This window comes from Felis catus, chromosome B3 (assembly GCF_018350175.1).
Source record: "Felis catus isolate Fca126 chromosome B3, F.catus_Fca126_mat1.0, whole genome shotgun sequence".
Classification (NCBI taxonomy): Eukaryota; Metazoa; Chordata; class Mammalia; order Carnivora; family Felidae; genus Felis; species Felis catus.
The window spans coordinates 30,302,193-30,320,811 of NC_058373.1; the positions used below are offsets into that span (position 1 = coordinate 30,302,193).

Sequence of the window (18,619 nt, forward strand, 5' to 3'; positions counted from 1 at the left end):
ATTATCTTATCCCTAATGTATAAAGGGATCGTGAGCTGTACGTACTCCATACTTCATTGTTTACTCTTTTGTTTTTAATTTCTTAAATTCATAATTAATACATGCCCTTTGTTTAACATGTTTTTAAGATGATGCAGAAGTGTGTAAAGGAAAAAGCAAAAGTAACATTAATTTTCTCCAGAGATAACCACTATTAGGTAGGGCAAAGGTTTTAGTGTTTGTTTTTAACTTTTTTTCTTTTTACTGTTTATTTATTTTTGAAAGGGGAGAGGGGCAGAGAGAGGGGGGTACAGAGGATCCAAAGCAAGCTCTGCACTGACAGCAGAGCCCAAAGCAGGGCTCAAACTCCCCAACCATGAGATTGTGACCTTAGCCGAAGTCAGACACTTAACAGACTGAGCCACCTAGTTGCCCGTTTTTAACTTTTTATTTTGAAAAAATTTCAATGTACAGAAAGTTATAAACACAGGATAGTACAAAGAATGGCTAAATACCCTTTACCCAAATTCACCCGTAGTTAACACGTTTTACCCTGTCTGTCCATTTGCATATGCACTTACACTCTTCTGAGCAAGCTACACATACTAAGCACTCACGCTCACTTGCTTGTGTGTGCATGTGCGTGCTCGCTCTCTCTCACTGACATACCCACGTGCATGCACACTCATGCTTGTGTGCTTTCTCTCTCTCACACACACACACACCTTTTTTCAAAATCATTTGAGAGTAAGTTATATACCTCATTGCCCTTCACCCCTAAATATTTCAGTGTACATTTCCTAAAAGTAGATCTGTTTTCTCACACATAGTTTCATTATCAACTGTATAATTTTATATTAACACAATATTTTTATCTAATTTACTGTCTATATTCCAATTTTGTCAGTTGACCTAATATCCTTCCTCTGTGACATTTTCCCCCTCCAGTTCAGATTCCAGTCCAGGGCAGGGTTTTGTGTTTCATAGTCAGAACTCTGGATTCCTTTAATCTGGGATATTTCCACAGTCTTTCTTTGTCTTTCATGACATTGATATTTTTTAAGAATGCAATCCCTCCCTCTTTCTCCACCTCCTTTTTGTTTACTTCTAATGAACATTGCTCATTTTGTACTTGTCTAATGTTTCCTTGTGATGACATTGAGTTATGCATTCTTAGAATACTGCATAGGTGGTATTGTGTCCTTCTCCGGGTATCACATGTGCAGGCACACAGTGTCCTTTTATTCCTTACTGGTAATGTTAATTTTGCTCTCTCGATAGTTTTTTTATTCTCTTTTACAATTAATAAGCAATCTGTGGAGAGACATTTTAACAACATACAGAGTCCGTTCCATATCGACGTCCCCCCTAGATTCAGCATCCACTGATGACTTTTGCTTGGTCTAATCTTTACCGTGAGGGTTGCAAAATGATAATTTTCCAACTCTAGCACTCCCTTCACATTTACTGCTCAGCTTTCAGCATTCTAACTTAAGCAAGAACCCTTTTCCTCCCTGCTGTTTGTTATTTATCGTTGGTATGAGCATACTAATTTTTGTCCCCAAAGGTTTATAGTTTTATTACTGTACTTCAGTATTGGGGTACTTAAATTGTCCCATGTTTGACCAGTCGGGTGTCTTCTACATCTGACTCTTGTGCAAGACAAGGTTTTTAATGTAATACCTGACTCTAGTTTGTGTCCATTTAAAAGCACTATTTTTATACATTATTTCTTAAACCTAATTGCTGAATGAAAAGGACAAGGCACTAAACAAAATTATCCTGTTGGATCAATGACTTTATTTAAATAATTAATAGCACAAAGAGTGCAGATATAGGCTCTGTCATAGTAGTCCATTTTAGGTCCATAGGATGAGGTCATTCCTTTTTATGTTCTTTGTGTCTCCCGGCCTTCGTGCTCTACTCTTCTGGCTCTTAAAAGGCCAATTGATGTATGAGATCATTCTCTCAGAATGGGTTGGGGATAGAGAAACAAAGTAATATGCCATCCTTTCTCTTGGGAAGACTAAATATGCCTATGTGGTGTTCAGTCCTCTTGAGGACTCTAGTGGCCATGTATAGGTCTGTCTATGGGATTAGAGGAATAACTGTAATGTCTTCATATGAATATTTTATGAGAATGATCTCAATAGAACTTGTCTTCATTAAGTTAGAAAATGTAATAGTGTAAAGAATTAGAATCACCTATTTCTTTTATAATTGAGGGATTATATATTTTTCTATCCATATGATTTCTTTATTCTCCCTTAGAGCTTATCTCGCATATACTTTCTTCCCATATTCTAATTGTCCTCTGTTTTCTTCAATGAGTTCACTAATATTTTACCCAGATGTGTTTCTTGAAAATAATTCCACATTTCTTTCCTAGCGCTACCTTGATGAAGCAGACAGAGATAAGGAGCGTTACATGAAGGAACTGGAGCAGTATCAGAAGACTGAGGCCTACAAGGTCTTCAGTAGGAAAACCCAGGACCGTCAGAAAGGCAAATCTCATAGGCAAGGTATCAGAACCAGAATGAGATGTTTTTGTAGTTTGTTGTGCATGACAGAGTGTCACAAAGCCTATTGTTAGCGTGATAAATGTAAAAGGTAAGTTTCCATCGTTTCTCTATTATGCCACATTCACAAACATACCTTGGAATTTTATTAAAATCATATTACTCTCATTTAAAAATCTCAGTTGCATTTCCATCTCCAGGGTCAATAATTTGATTTGTGTTCCAAGACCCCTCTTAGTTGCCTATGCTTTTTTTCCTAATTCCGGGGTTAGGCATTTCTCTGCCTCTAAACAAGTCTGTCTGCTAAACTACATACCTGCCTTTCTTTGACACCACTAAGCCTTCGTGCACCATTTCTCCCACCCTTCAGTGCTCATCCTTTTCATTCATTCATGCATTCATGTATTCGTGTACTCAAACACTACATGTTGAGCTTTCATATATTGTCTACCAGGCTTTATTATACCATGCTTTCACCTAGGCATTAAGGATGCAACAGTGAACATGACAGACAAGATCCCAGTCTTCATGGATTCTTGTTCTCTGTTAAAATTGTTCATCACACCCTTCAAGTCCCCTTTCTTCAGGAGACATTGCCAGAGAAGCCCCACCTCCCACTAGTCTGTCATTCCTTAGCCATTGCATCTTCTCCACATTTGGGCATCTTGCCTGCTAAACTTTAATGTTGTACAAACAGCCTATGGTGTGTGTCTCCTGTCCACTCTCCCACTCTGTTCTCCTCAAAGGTCAGAACTGCATCTGCTGTTTCTCTTGTGTCTAACTAACTGTAGTGCAGCACAGTTCATTTGCTTGGGTTTTGTTATTGTTTTGTTTTGTTCTTGAAACTAATGTTCTCTTATTCTTTCATATTTTAGATGCAGCCCGACAGGCCACTCATGATCATGAGGTAATTAGCTTTCTGTCTACGTATCATATATCTATTTATAATAATGTTGCTGTTTGTCATGCTTTTGGACCTTTTTTTTCTTTTTTTTCTTTTTTTTTTTCTTAATGAATGGCATATTAGTTCCTATCACATAATTCATATTGGGCGAGTTGCTTTTGCTCAAGGATTCTTACTATATGGCGGGCACCTATCATGAGTCTGTCCTTGAACTACAGCCCCTAACTCCAGTCCTTGTGGTCCAAGAGTTTTATTGCCTTGAAATGCTAAAGATGGCTGGAATTTGGAGTGAGGTATAGAAATGAAGACCAACTGAAAATCATAACTTAATCATAATTTTTCATCATCAGATATCTCACTCTGACTCTCAGAAAGTTGTTTTTTAGGGAATTCCACATTTAGTTAAAATGAACTATTCAGCCACAGTGTCGGTGGAGCACAAGTGACAGTATCTTGGTTCCTAGCTCACAGGCACTTATTTGTTTACTGGCTTTTTCCCCTCTGTTTGGTTTAGCCTGTCATCCATAGGATTTGGGCCTATGTTCCTATATAGGATTTTAGGCCCATGTGTCTTGGCTATGTGTCTTGGCAAAGAGAGCTTTAAATAGATAGGTAGCCCAAGGTTCACATATGGTTATAAGAAAATAAAATATTTTGGTAATTCCATGCTTTACAATACTCAGTGACTTTTCATCGCTTATCAAATTCCATTCACCTCAGCAATCTGAGTCTTCTGTAATCAAGTCCCACCTTCCCTTTCCAAATACCTTAACTCCCATGTTTCCCATGTATATCTTACATACTTAGCTAAAAAGCCTTTACTACTCATTGTCCTCCACGTGCCCTCATCCCTTTCTGCCTCATGCTTGTGCTCATATTCTTTCTTGCATGAAAATACTTCTGTCTGTCACTCAGTTTTCCCATTACCCCTCCCCATCACCCCATTCTGCCTCGCGAAATTCTAGCCATCCATCAAACCCGGTTTCAAGTTCCATTTCCTCTTTCAAGCTTTTCCTGTGTCTCTAGCTTCCTTTAACCCTCACAGCTCTCTCTGTTTCTCATCTGCAGTCAGCTGCTCTAGCTAAGGTGTTGAGATTATTCAAGTGCTTCTGTTCTTCACATTCCTGGATTATAATCTCTTCAAAGGCACCCATGGTCTAGTTTCCATCTTGTACCCACCCCATTACCACCTAGCGTGATGTGCGTGCATTGGGAGGTCTTCCAGAAATACTAATTTTTATACAAAACCCATTTGTTTAAATAACAGCGGAAATTTACAAAAAAAGAATTTTCTGTTGTAATCTTGCGTGCATTTGGCTTTTTAAGAAATAATTTTTTCAAAATAATAACTTACTTCTCTTGGGGCTGTAGTTCTCATACCTAATTTGGCATTGGTGACCTTCAAAACATAGAGAAAACATTTAGATTAACAAGTCAAATAGATTATTTTTAAGTTATTTTTAATGCTTTTTTAAATTTTATTTTAGTGTTTATTTTTAAGAGAAAGAGAGGGAGAGAGAGACAGAGAGAGAGTGAGGAAGGAGCAGAGAGAGGGAGACACAGAATCCGAAACAGGCTCCAGGCTCGAGCTGTCAGCAAAGAGCCTGATGCAGGGCTCAAACTCACTAACCATGAGATCGTGACCTGAGCCAAAGTCGGTCGCTTAACCAACTGAGCCACCCAGGCACCCCATCAAATAGACTTATTGCCGGGGCGCCTGGGTGGCTCAGTCGGTTAAGCGTCCGACTTCGGCTCAGGTCATGATCTCGCAGTCTGTGAGTTCGAGCCCCGCGTCAGGCTCTGTGCTGACAGCTCAGAGCCTGGAGCCTGTTTCAGATTCTGTGTCTCCCTCTCTCTGACCCTCCCCCGTTCATGCTCTGTCTCTCTCTGTCTCAAAAATAAATAAACGTTAAAAAAAAATTTTTTTTAATAAAAATAAATAAATAAATAAATAAATAAAAATAGACTTATTGCCATCCATGAATTAGAAAGTAAGAAGCATAATAAATACTAGCATTTTATTCTTCAAATAAATCCTATGAAAATATAGACATATGACATCTCCTGACATCTCCGTGCTCTAATTAGGGTGAAATAGTATGATATTTTTTACTTGAGAAACTGTATGTATACTTTATATTTAAAAGCCTAATCAAACAGTGTTGCAAGCTTTCCATTTTGCCAGATACTTATATAATTACTTATTTCTCTCTTTATTTGTTTGTGTGCCCACCTACCCATATCATGAGATTTCCATACTTCCTTTTTCCCTTATTAAGCATCCTTTACAAATTCTCTATCCTTAGTGGTTGCAAAAGAGAATTTGGACAATAATCTAAAACATTAGATCTCACACTTTCTAGTCAACAACTGATTAATTCCTTTCATCACTATGAATTTTGCTGGCCAAATTATATGTGGCATTTTTGTCCTCCGTAAGGTTTATAGTTTTAGTCAGGAAAGATTTAGTAGATTTACTCAGTCACAGAAACTCCTGCTGATGATTTGAGAAATGAAGCTTTTTATTAAATGAGGCTTTTTATTTATTAAATGAAGCTTTTTATTTTTATTTACATGATTTAGCATGGTATGGATTCGATTTATGAAAAAGGGATAAATCTCTATGTGATTTCCCTATTTTAGGATTAGATACATGTTAAATCAAAGGAAAACAAGAGGAGAGTAGATGGACAGCCAGCAGTAGTTTCTCAAATGTGTATACAGTGGGCTCTGTAAGTCTGTCTATTGGCATGTCCACATCAGGATAAAGCTCTCTTAGCAAGGTTATTGACCCAATTAATGTCCCTCACTTTATCAGATTTTATTTTACATTGAATCATATCTTTCTTAAACTTGGTAATTTCAAAACAATTGAAATAAAGAAATAGTTTGACAGTTTTTAAACATAGTTACATAATGATTTCCTTACGTATAACTTCTTAGTATAGTAGTTCAGAAAAATAAGAAAGCACTAGGAGTGAAAAGCAGCCACAGAATTCCCCATGGAAAGGATGAACCGAATCAGGCTTTAAAGATTCCTCAGGTTTTGTGGGGAGCACCTTGAGAAGGGTAAAATGACTTGAGCAGAGTTATGAGTAAGTTAATAAAAGAGCAAGTATCTTGCAAAGTGCCTAAAACATCATAGCTTTTAAATACATGCTTATTTCCCTTTACTTATCCTATTAGGAGTAAAATGACAAATGTAGTAGAATATTCTTCAAGAATATTCTTCACTTCAAAAAGACTAAGACCTCAGAAACTCTCTCAACTGACCCCACCCCCACCCATTTTGCAGGCAAGAAAAGTGACTTGCCTGAGACAGGAAAGAACTTCCCCAGAATCACTTACTGAATTACAGGCAGAAGTACGAGTGAGATGCAGGCTTCTGTATCCCATTTTGGCATTCTTGGCTGCACATGCCACGCTAAATGGAACAAACTAGTGTTGAAAGTGAAAATGGGCTGGTTGGTCACCAAATTTGTCGCTAATTAAGACAGAAATTATTTTGTTTGTATAAAGAAACCTATTATATTCCTAAGTGGAACTTGGATTCCTAAGACATTGTTACCATGGCAGGTACTGGCAAGTTCCTGTCAGAGCTAAAGAAATCTGACCTAAAAGCCACTTGAGTGTCCTGCATAGCACTGGGGCACTGGGACTGGTATACAGCAGTAAGAGTGTTCCCTAAGGTAAAGGGACCTTGAGCAAAGCATGTCACATTCTATGAAATTCTGGCCTTGAACCTAGATCACAGCAAAATAGATTCAGTTCGAAAGGGCCCCTGTTCTTTTACCCTCCACTCAATATATAGAATAAAAAACCTAAGTAAAGGGCATTTTTGCTCCCCTTAGACCAAAAGCCAGCCTTCTAGACACAGGAGTCAACTAGTGTTACTCTCAAGAAAGCATCTACATCTCATGTGAGGACTAAGATAGAAACAATAATTTTGTTTCTCCCTTACTTTATGAGAAATGACAAAATGACACTCAGCCTGAACAAATTAGACCCTTTCAATGAAGAGGTAATGAAATCCTTATGATTTTAATCCCTTGAGCGATCCTTGGAACAGCTTAAGTATATCGGAGCCCCCCAGGAGGATCCTCTCCGTGCCGAGTAATGTACTCAGTAATGGAAGAGTGCTGATGGTTTTTATTACCACTCTTCCGTTAAGTAGAATTGCTGTTGCCTTTCAGAGACTGAACAGTTTCATTTAATTGCTTTCGTGTTTCTTCTTTTGCACTCTAAGACTCTGTACCAACGGGCAGTGTGTTAATGTACCTACACGGTACTATTCTCTGCCCTTATGTATTTAGCTTGGTTTGGGCCACTCTGGCAAAGAGGAGAATTATCTGTCTGAGGAGACTCAAGGCCTTGGAGAGACCTCTTGGTACCACAGAATTGGGGGGCGAGCATCCCTCCCTACCTAACTAGCAGATACTTAGACCTGTGACTAGGTGACTGATCTCATATGAACCTGTAAAGTTAAGTAGGAGACTGAGCAAGGTAGCATGATAAAGTCATAAGACTGTACGAAGTCATTTGTGGACTTGTATCTGTTACACCTGGTTCATGTTCAAATTGTATGTCATAAGTTTTCTATTTTCCTATAGCAACCCAGCAACAGAGTTAGAGCATAGGTAAGCCAGCAGAGTCCTGAGAAAGCCACTATGAAATATGTCTAGGATCCTTTCTGGCACCAACTCTTCTTGCCCATGCATTAGTTCTCCTAGAAACCACCAAGAACTGGCCCAAGGTAGAGCTTTGCATGTTGAAATTGGGGCTTTCGCTGATAATTTTGTTGCTTATTTTTAAATTGATCTGGGAAACTTTGCTTGCCTTCTTTAAGAGATAAAGGTAAAAATTAAGTGCTCGGAAAGTTTCTTCAGGTAAATACATAGTTTTTCAGACTTAACATCTTAGATGTCTCTCTTGATCAGCTGCCATTGGCAGGCTGTTCATACAACCCAGCCCCCTTGCAAGGCAGATGCCAAAATGAAAATGGAAGCTTGGTTGTCAGAATTCCCTCACAGACTGTTAACTGCTTAGCTTTTTACTGGGCACCAACCATATTTGTGTTCAAAGATAATAAAAGGCTAGTGGCAAGAGTTAGGAAAGATGCATTCTATCTCTGGCTTTAAACATGTTTTTGTAGGAATGTTTTGTTTTTTTGTTGTTTTTTTTTACCGTTCTTTATGTTATAAAGATTTTGGAATCTTCAGATCTCACTAGCAATTCTTCAGTACTCATTTCCCACTGTTGTCTTTACCATCTTATGTAAGTTTTTTTTTTTTTTTATGTAAGATTTTAAACATTGTGCCAATACACTTATAATCTATATTCCTAATCCTTTCAACTTCAAATTCATTGTAGAAATTCCAGCCAAGGCATCTTGAAATTGGCTTTATTCTTGGGGCGCCTGGGTGGCTCAGTCGGTTGAGCAGCCGACTTCGGCTCAGGTCACAATCTCACGGTCCGTGAGTTCGAGCCCCGCATCGGGCTCTGTGCTGACAGCTCGGAGCCTGGAGCCTGTTTCGGATTCTGTGTCTCCCTCTCTCTGACCCTCCCCCGTTCATGCTCTGTCTCTCTCTGTCTCAAAAATAAATAAACGTTAAAAAAAAAAAATTAAAAAAAAATTGGCTTTATTCTTAAGGGTCACTGTGGAATATATTTTGCAGTAGTTTTGTGAGACCTTTATTTTTAAACTTTATTTTTAAATTCACCAAATTGGCAAGTTAATTTTAGCCTTTGTTATTCTTTTCTATCACACATAATCCTGGATTTTCTCAGTTTAGAGGCTAGGTATTTCTGACTTCTTGATTTTTTTTTGTTTTTGTCTTTCCTGTGTTTGAAGAAAGTGTAAAAGATCCCCAACTAGAGGCTGCGCCTATAAATGAGTAAAGTGGTGGTACTAATAGCATGCCATTATTATTGCTCATGATTGGCAGATCTCTGCTGAAAGTTCTTATTGTCCATTTGGCAAACTTAGAACAGACAGCCCTATCTCAGAGCATTTTACATGGGTAACCAACAGAAGCAACTGAAAAAACATGTGGAAATTCCCATTCTCTATTCCTACCTCAATACTTGTATACTGTTGACTATTCAAAGCACAGAACTCAGAAATGGCTTCCAAATTCTCCATTAGAGAAACTTATGTAGGTTTTTTTTAAGATTTCTCATTGCACAGCAATTGTACACCTGAGAGAACTAAATATTTAACCTGCTTGAGCTCTATGAAAGGTGATTCCAGTGAAAAGGTGGAATTTCCCTCACACCTTCACTTGGACTGATCCTTGCTCACCCTACTGTTTCTTTAAGGAAGACATGGCCTTCAGGCCTTACCTATTTAAACACACACACACCTAACACACAGTGGAATATTACTTAGCCATAAAATAATAATGCAATTTTGCCATGGTTAGGCCTAGAGAGTATTATGCTAAGTAAAACAAGTCAAAGAAAGACAAATACCACATGATTTCATTTACATGTGTAATCGGAAAAAAATGGGAGCATCTGGATGGCTCAATTGGTTAAGCGTCTGACTCTTGATTTCGGCTCAGGTCATGATCTCATGGTCGTGAAATCAAGCCCCATGTAGGGCTCCACACTCAGCGTGGAGCCAGCTTAAGATTCCTTCCTCTTTCTCTCTCTCAATCTCTCTCTCTCTCTCTCTCTCCCTCTCTCTCTCCCTCTCTCCCTCTCTCTCTCCCCCTCTCCCTCTCTCTCTCCCCCTCTCCCCCTCTCCCCCTCTTTCCCTCTCTCCCTCTCTGTCTCTCCCTCTCCCTCTCTCTGCCTTTGCCCCTCTCTCCCTCCTCCCCTCTCCCCTGACCTTGTTCTCTCCCTCTCAAAACAAAACAACACAAGTGAATAAAGAGACAAACAAAAAGCAGTAACTGGCCCATAAGTACAGAGAACTGATGATTGCCAGAGGGGAGGGATGTTAGGATGGTCAAAATGGGTGAAGGGGAGTGGGAGGTAGTCTTCCAGTTCTAGAAAAAGTAAGTCACTGGTATAAAAGGTATAGCAGTGGTTTTGTAATGGCATTGTATGGTGACAGACGGTAACTACACTTGTGCTGAGCACAACATAATGTATAGACTTATGGAATCACTACACTGTACACCTAAAATTAATGTAACATTGTGTGTCAACTATACTTCAAGAAGAGAAAGGGGAAAAAAGAACTGTTTTGTTACTCTTGATTTACAGAAAGAAACAGAAGTAAAGGAACGGTCTGTTTTTGACATTCCTATATTTACAGAGGAATTCCTGAACCACAGCAAAGGTAATTACTAAAGTATCATTTTGTATTCCTCAGATTTGTCACAGGGGATTTCGTTCTCAGGAGGGATTCATTGCTCAAAAGCAATGATAGTGATATTCTCCACCCTAGGGCTAGTCTGGAAGAAGAAAGCTACTTTTTTTTCCACTCTCTAGCAAAGGTAGCTACTCACAAACCAGTGAATGAAAGCTAGACCAGTTTTGTTAAAGCTACTTTAGTTTCTGGATCAAAGGAAATAAATATGCATCACTAATTCAGTTGCTTTCAAACTCTTAGCCCAAAACCCTTTGTATAATAAAAGCTTATATGGGCATCCAGAATATAAAATGAGTAAGAGCAAAGCTGACCCCATTGCAGGAAAGATGGAGACCCACAGCTGTGCTTGCATCAGTCTCCCAGGATCCCCTTGCGAAGCCCTTCAGGCTTCTCATTGCATAGTTTTAAAAAACAAAACAAACATTGAAATACCAAGAATTGCAACTGTTCCTTGCAATTTTAAGTAGGAATATGACCAGCTTTAAGAATTAAAATAGCTCTGGGGACCCAGGCATTTTATTGCTGAAATTGCTATCTGGAAGGCTATAATGAGACTAGGGAAATGAGGTGGGGTAGCTAATTAGAGACAGCTAAGCAGAACTTCCTTGTAAGAGTCTTTGGGAATCCTCCGAGACTCCTAGTGCTACTTGTGTTCTGCACGGGGGGTGTGTCCTCAGCCCGGGAGGCAGAGCTCCGCCAGCTTCGCAAATCCAACATGGAGTTTGAGGAGAGGAATGCAGCCCTGCAAAAGCACGTGGAGAGCATGCGCACAGCAGTGGAGAAGCTGGAGGTGGATGTGATCCAGGAGCGGAGCCGCAACACGGTCTTACAGCAGCACCTGGAGACCCTGCGGCAGGTGTTGACCAGCAGCTTTGCCAGCATGCCCTTGCCTGGTAATATCACACTTCCCCGAGCACTTTGGTGGTGGGGGCAAGGGAGCAGCTGCTATTTGTGTTGGTAGTAGTGGGGTAAGGCTGAAGTCTCCCCACCAAGAGGAAAATCAGTAAAATAAGGGTTTTCCTCCCTCAGCGTTTTCTGGGGGGTCACGTAATAGTATCTCCATATTGGCTACGATCATCCACAATTTTAGACTCTCTGGTCATTTAAATTTTTCTCCAATTACATTTTATATAATTTACTTTCCTTTCTGTTAAGCTTAACTTGATACTCAGAATAATGGAAACTGAGTAATAAATCCTGAGTAGGGCATTTTTCTTATGTATGTTTGTTTGCTTTGTAATTCTGTTTTAATGGGAAGGAAGAGAAAAACAAATACTAGTATATTTTATATACTCGTTCATGTTAAGGATAATTGCAGCAGAAAGCAGGGAGTCTCTAACATTTTGTTATGTGCAGCTACTCCTATGTACTGTATAGCAATTATATAGCCCATCTTTTTATTCAATCTCTGTGGATTCATTTCATTTCTTCGAGGTCTAAAAGCCTCATCTGAAATGAAAACCTGGTCTGTGGAGCGGACCACATTAGAGTCATAGTTGCCTTGACTTGGAGTCACTTAACTGCGTTATGGTTGAACTGAATAGGGAGGATTTTCCTACTTTCTCTTCTTCTCTCACTTCAGGAAGTGGAGAGACACCTACAGTGGACACCATTGACTCATATATGAACAGACTGCACAGTATTATTTTAGCTAATCCCCAAGACAATGAAAACTTCATAGCTACAGTTCGAGAAGTTGTGAACAGGCTTGATCGTTAGGGAATGGTGAGTGCTCACTGATGCGATATGTATGTGCCAACACGTCATCAAAAATAAGGCAGTAGACTTTCTCAGTACTACTAAAACCCTGGCATTACATCAAATAAATGAACTGGAGACTTGATTAAAATCACTGTTACTTGATTACTCAATGTAATAAATAATGTTAGAAAAGAGTTTTTTCTCATGCATGCCTCAGCGTGGTTAATGGAAAGAGCATGATTTTTTGTGGTTGAACCTCCATTCCAGCTTTGTCAGTTATTAGCTGTATTCTCCAGTGTCAGTTTCCCAAAGTGTTTTGAAAAGAGAATGGGAAGCTTAGAGGAAATCACCCCCCAAAACAGCACTTAAAACAAAATAAATGTCACTTAATTGTTAAACTTCCTTTTCCCTGGAAAATACTAATGATAACCTACAACAGCAATCACTGAGACATTGTACATATATAAAATCTACATGAATAAGAAGCTTTTTATTCACCACTCAATATCAGAGTAACTATTTGTATGTTAAATGTTAATATGAACTATCCCTACAGTGAAACAGCTATTGCCCTGTTTAAACAGATTTAGAGTTTAAATTTTTTTTTAATGTTTATTTATTTTTGAGAGAGAGAGAAACAGAGTGTGAGCAGGGGAGGAGCAGAGAGAGAGGGGGAGACACAGAATCTGAAGGAGGCTCCAAGCTCTGAGCTGTCAGCACAGAGCCCAACACGGGGCTTGAACTCACGAACTGTGAGATCATGACCTGAGCTGAAGTCGGACACTTAACTGACTGAGCCACCCAGGTGCCCCTAAACAGATTTAGAGTTTAAAGGCAGGGGTAGGGCAGGGGGGTGCCTGGCTGGCTCAGTTAGAAGAGCACTTGAATCTTGATCTCAGAATTGTGAGTTCCAGCCCCACATTGGGTGTTGAGATTACTTAAATAAAATAAGAAAATAAAAAGACTTTAAGTAGATTTCGAAACTAAACTCTCAATAAGCAAAAAAGAGAGGAGAGAGAATATAAGCCCTTTAAAAATATGTTCAACAAATGACTAGTAGTAGTTCCTCTTAGAGAAGAAAAAAAAAAAAATACATTTCCAGAAAGTCTGTCCATATAAACTTTTTGGTATGAATGGTCAGTCATCAGCTGTCATTTCTTAAATAGAACTTGTAGGTATTCACTTAAATTCCTAGAGCTAGGGTGCCCTGTAGTGTGCCATCCCAGAGAATTGACAACCCTTTGGTCTGCAGGCCCATTCCTGCAAACGTAGAAACTGTGGAAATCCTAGCACCATATGATGAGGTGGCCATATATGGATCCAAAAACAAGAGGGGACAGCAGGATAGGCTTCTTACACTGGCCAGTCACGGTTTTGAATCTTTATTTATTTGTCCTGCAGGTACGTGAGCACACTCATACACACATTCATATTGTAGCATGGTTTGGGCCTTGAGCAAAATGTATAAGAATAAATAATTAATAAAACCCATGATTCTTGTCTAATGAGGCAACATCTGCTAGCAGAGACAAAAGCAGTAGTCTCTATCCTCCTCGGCCATGCCATTGGATGGTAACTGTGTGAGACAATGCAGGATATGTTAGCCTCTCCTGTGCCCTGATGGGGAAAGGATTACCATCCTGGATTACCGTCTAGTGTGTAGCCAGATGGAACCGACCGTACTTCTAAGAGACGACTGGACTCCCTACAGAATAAAGAAGTGGCATTACTGCTGCTGTTTGCGAAGGCAACAGCTTGTAAATCTAGGCCTGGGATTTTCTGGAGCTCATCATCCTTCTCATTTTCACACAGTGTTTTCAATTAGCACTCTTGTAGGCTTGAAAAGAGAGAGCCGGGACAAACAGTGTGGAAGACTGTGAAAGAACACAGTGATTGATAATATGGTGTCTCCTCACGTAGGTATAGGGCATTTATTGCAAGTTTTGAGCCAAAAGTGGTTTTCTATTTTGAGCATTTTGCCAGTGAGAAGACTCTCGTAAAGCCTTACCCATCCTGAGGATATAAACTGTAGTATCCGTTCTCTGAGGTATCTTTGAAAACCTAGAATGTACCTGAAATACGAACCATTTTATTACTACGGATTCTTACAATCCAGCCATGCAAACATAACTAAGAGTAGATAGTTCCCCACACCCCTCAAAACTGTCAAATGAAACAATTACAAAGACTGTGATTAATACTAGCTTGGCCTCATTATACAGATATGTACAGACAGCTAGGCCTGATGTCCCCAGCATTCGTGGTGCAATTAATTACTCTGACATGAGCTTGGCAAAGGTTTCATCCACTGTTAGGAGCCAGTGAGTGAAGGGAAGCCAGTGTTCTACAGTTTTAGAAGAGCATATTAGAGCTGGGAGGGACCTTTAGAAATCCCAACATTTTACATAGGAAGAAACCGAGTCACAGAGAGGTGAAATTTCTTGCCTGAAAATACCTAAGTAGAAGAGTGCAGAATCCAGGACTAGAACACGTATACCCAAATTCTAGTTCAGTGGGGTTTCTAAAACATTGCTATAAGGAGGTGGGGGCAGGTATAAGGGGAAGGCACCAAAAACCTTGGAATACAAGTGTTAAGATAAATAGGAGGTAAATAGAAAAACTTACAATCCAGTGATTAAATGTTATAAAAATTTGGTCAGCCCATTTAAAAATTATTTTTATGGACATATAGTGGAAGACTTGCCCTAGTTGTCACCTTTCTCTGTATCTAACCTAGAAAAAAAGTAGGGCTGGGAGGAAACCATGGGGGCAGTTTCACATTGAGAGGTGACCATGTTACATAAGCTGTCAAAATCCATATGTTGCTTGATTTCAGTTTAACCAAATGAAAAATGTTTGGCTCTTTGAGGAATTGAAGGAAAAAAAGCCCTTTCTTACGCGATTGCATTTTTAGCAATGTAAGAAAATTTATTGATCCTGTGCACACAATACATTGCTATATATATGCCAAAGTTTTTAGATTTATACTTGAAGAAAATTGGTTTTGATTGATTATACATTCTTTGGTCTAAAATGGAGTACTAATTTTCCATCATCAGATTTGGCCCCGATAGTCGCTTTTCTGTGTTCAGCTGACGATTTTCCTACCTCCCCACTGTTGCTGAACTGGAACTGAACCATGTTCTTCATTGAAATGTGATCTCAGACATCTCGGGGAGGTTGTCTGCTTGCAGCTTCACGCACTCTTGTTTACCCGAACCCTGCTCCTCGCCATAGCCCTCCCCAAAATAGAAGAGAGTATTTGTTTTTTTCTAACCCGTAGCTCTAACCCTTTCTGATCAGTGCTCACCTTTTCGGTATCTTCATTGTTTTCTCCCTCCGGTTCTACAGGTCTTAGAGCTCCGTGGTGTTCTGTGAGTGGTTTTACTTGTGAGGAATGAGAAGCCATCCATGGAAATTTGAACTGAGCAGAGGCAGAGAGGGGGCACAGATTGCTCTGCTTGGGGAAGAACTGTCAGTTAGGAGCTAAATGCCTTCACCCCGGGAAGCCATGTGAGGGAGCAGCCAGAGGAACATGGATGCACTCTTCCTGTGGAACCGGCCTTGTGCAGCTTTGAAAGCGTACAGCCGCTCTCCCAAGTCTTCGGTTTCCTGTCATCTGCATTTCTGATCAAGTGGGTCTGCGGATATTCTGCTGACCGGGCAACCCTGACACTGACATCTTCCGCAGCAGAAAGGAAACCTTCTCATTGTTCCCCTTCAGATGGGACCCTTTTATCTGTGGCTCCAATTTTCTTACCTAGCTGTCACTTTTTTTTTGTAATGCCTTTGGGGTTATTTTTTATTTCCTTCACCCCCACCAAGTTATACATCTCCATTTTCTGACCTCTGGGCTTTGTTGCTCAGCTGGCTCTGAAGGAGAGTTTCTCTCATTGGACAGGCCCAGGCTTCTCCCATCATTGTCCTGCTGTGACTCCACAGAAAGGAGCTTCTTGTTGACAGTGTCCTGTGGAGCAGGCTGTGTTTCTTACCCCACATGGCGCTCAGTGGGTGCCAGCCCTCATCGAGGCTTTGTGATTGCTGCCCTGAAGGAGAATGCTCTTTCCTTCCTCCTTGGTACTGCCTGCTGTTTTCTAAGCATTGCTCCTGCACATACACGGTGTCCCAGCCCCAGCAAGGCTCTTCTGTTCCCATCTGTTGGCAGTGTCTTGTGGAGCATTTTCGCTGAGGAAAAGGTCACTGGTAAACAGGAGAGAATGGGGAAAGTCGTTTCTGATTTGGGATTGGAGAAAAGGAAAAAAAAAACCCAAAGTCTATCATGAGGGAAAACTGAGGGAATCCCTGTCTGCTTTAGGTGTACTGATGCTCCGGTGGGGATAGGTGGAAATGTTCAAAATAGTCTCTTGAGCTGACAAACAAGGGCACAGAGGAATTTGTCTTTCCTCTGTAGCCACAACTGTAAAATCTAAGTCAAAAGGACGGGCTTCCCTTCCTTTTCCCCTCTCAGTAAGTGATTTTTTTAACACCACAAGGGGAGAGAGGTTTCTGATTCTCACCTCAGGGTTTGGTTTTGTTTTGTTTTGTTTTGATGCTCTAGAGCACAAGGCTGACAGTTGCAGCTGAGATCTTTGGAACCAAAGTGGGGCATGCTGAGCCCATTGTCTAGGCACCGTGCCACTGAAGCAGGTGGAAATGTGTCCCCCTCACAATCTGCTCATAAGCCAGGGTGCAAGCCAGGAACCCCCTGTCGTGTTGCTGCCCCATCCTGTCTTCTCAGCATCTCCTTACCTGATTTCTTTATTAGCCCAAAGGAAAGAAAATAACAACAAAAGCAACCTTTTTGCAAAATGTTATGTGAGCACACATCAAATTTCCGTGCACTGAAGCCTACATACAACCACTTGACAACTTCCTAGAATAAGAGCCCATCGTTCCTTGTTGCTATAAACCTAGCTTGCTTTTCTGTATTTTCCTGTTTTTCTGCCCTCGCCTGCTGTTCCTGTCACTTCTCTCAGACTCCTCGCCTGCTCAGTCCAAGCTAGAACACCGTGTGTGTGGCAGAAGGACAGCCAAGCCAGTTCTGGAAGTTTGCGCCTGCCTTCTGCCAGACACTTTTTCTCCTTTCTTCTTTCCTCCTGATACTTGTCTCTTTCTCCTTTGTGTCAGTTTTGTGCACCTTTGTTAGCAGTGCTGTTGACCGGAAAGACTGCACCTTGGTCCAAAGATTGGTTCAAAGATCATCATTCTCCCGACTGTAGATAGGACATCTGACATTGATTTGAAACCTTTGCATATTCAGGAATGTCCCAGATCTTGGGAGAGAACTACAGTCTAAAACCATTGTCACAAAATACACAACCTTCTTTTGAAATCCCGGCTGTCTCAGTATCTACACACCTGACTCTGGTGGCTGGGATTCAGCTGCCACAAAACTGTCAGACTCTGTAAAGCAGGTCTGTGTTACGCCCCCCCCCCCCCCCGGAGGGGGTGAATGAGGTTACAGACTAACGCGGTACCTAATTCATGTTTCCCAATAAACCAGTAGCTATTCCCGCACACTTACATGTTCTTCTCAAGAAATTAGTTGTGGCCTATTCAGTGTTACACATTTCTTTTTTTCTTTAATTAAAACCCAAGGAGCAGCTGAGGAAACTTAAGACAAAGTGTTTTATTTCTGACAACATTAAATTTTAGAAAAAAAAAATTGTGTACATGTGTTTGGAACTGTTAAAATGCCAAGTTTTCTGTACAAGTGTTTTTGTAATTAAACTTTTAGATTTTCTTTGTTTTTGAAGAAGTTGATATGCTTGCTTGACACTTGCCTCATTAAAACTTTTCTACGTGGAATCCATCACCTCATTCCGTTTTCCCTGCATTGTGATGAAAAAAAGACCTACCTCCGCCTTTTCATCTTAAAGACTGTGTCAACTCTACGTTAATCATCAAGACTGTTATGCTTTTAAAGCATTAACACATTCATTTTACTAATTGCTTATTCAAAATGTGTCTTAGAGTTCAACTCTTTTAATGTATGTATAACAATACAGTGAGTTGTAATTCATGTTAATGTAGCAGTAGTATTCTGGAGGCAACTTGAAAGAAGTCTGATGTTCTCCCTTTTGACAGAAGAGAGGAGTTATCCTTAGATGCTTGCTTTTAAAAATAACCACTCCTTAACCAATCGAAATCATTTTTAAAGGAAATCTGTCACCCATTTCCACCATGCTTTTAAAA

At 40.1% G+C, this 18,619-nt stretch overlaps 1 protein-coding gene across 6 annotated transcripts in view; it reads left to right on the forward strand.

Annotated features, from left to right (window-relative positions):
* HMG20A (high mobility group 20A) overlaps positions 1–18,236 on the forward strand; it is a 68,884-nt gene extending 50,648 nt beyond the window's left edge. For all 6 annotated transcript variants that reach the window (XM_045059002.1, XM_019832023.3, XM_045059001.1 and 3 more), the window contains 6 exons: positions 2,369–2,501; positions 3,374–3,405; positions 10,615–10,690; positions 11,401–11,616; positions 12,306–12,448; positions 15,776–18,236. In XM_045059002.1, the coding sequence (XP_044914937.1) occupies positions 2,369–2,501; positions 3,374–3,405; positions 10,615–10,690; positions 11,401–11,616; positions 12,306–12,442 (594 nt within the window). In that variant the 3' untranslated portion in view covers positions 12,443–12,448; positions 15,776–18,236. The remainder of the gene's footprint in view (positions 1–2,368; positions 2,502–3,373; positions 3,406–10,614; positions 10,691–11,400; positions 11,617–12,305; positions 12,449–15,775) is intronic.
* The last annotated feature ends 383 nt before the right edge of the window (positions 18,237–18,619 follow it).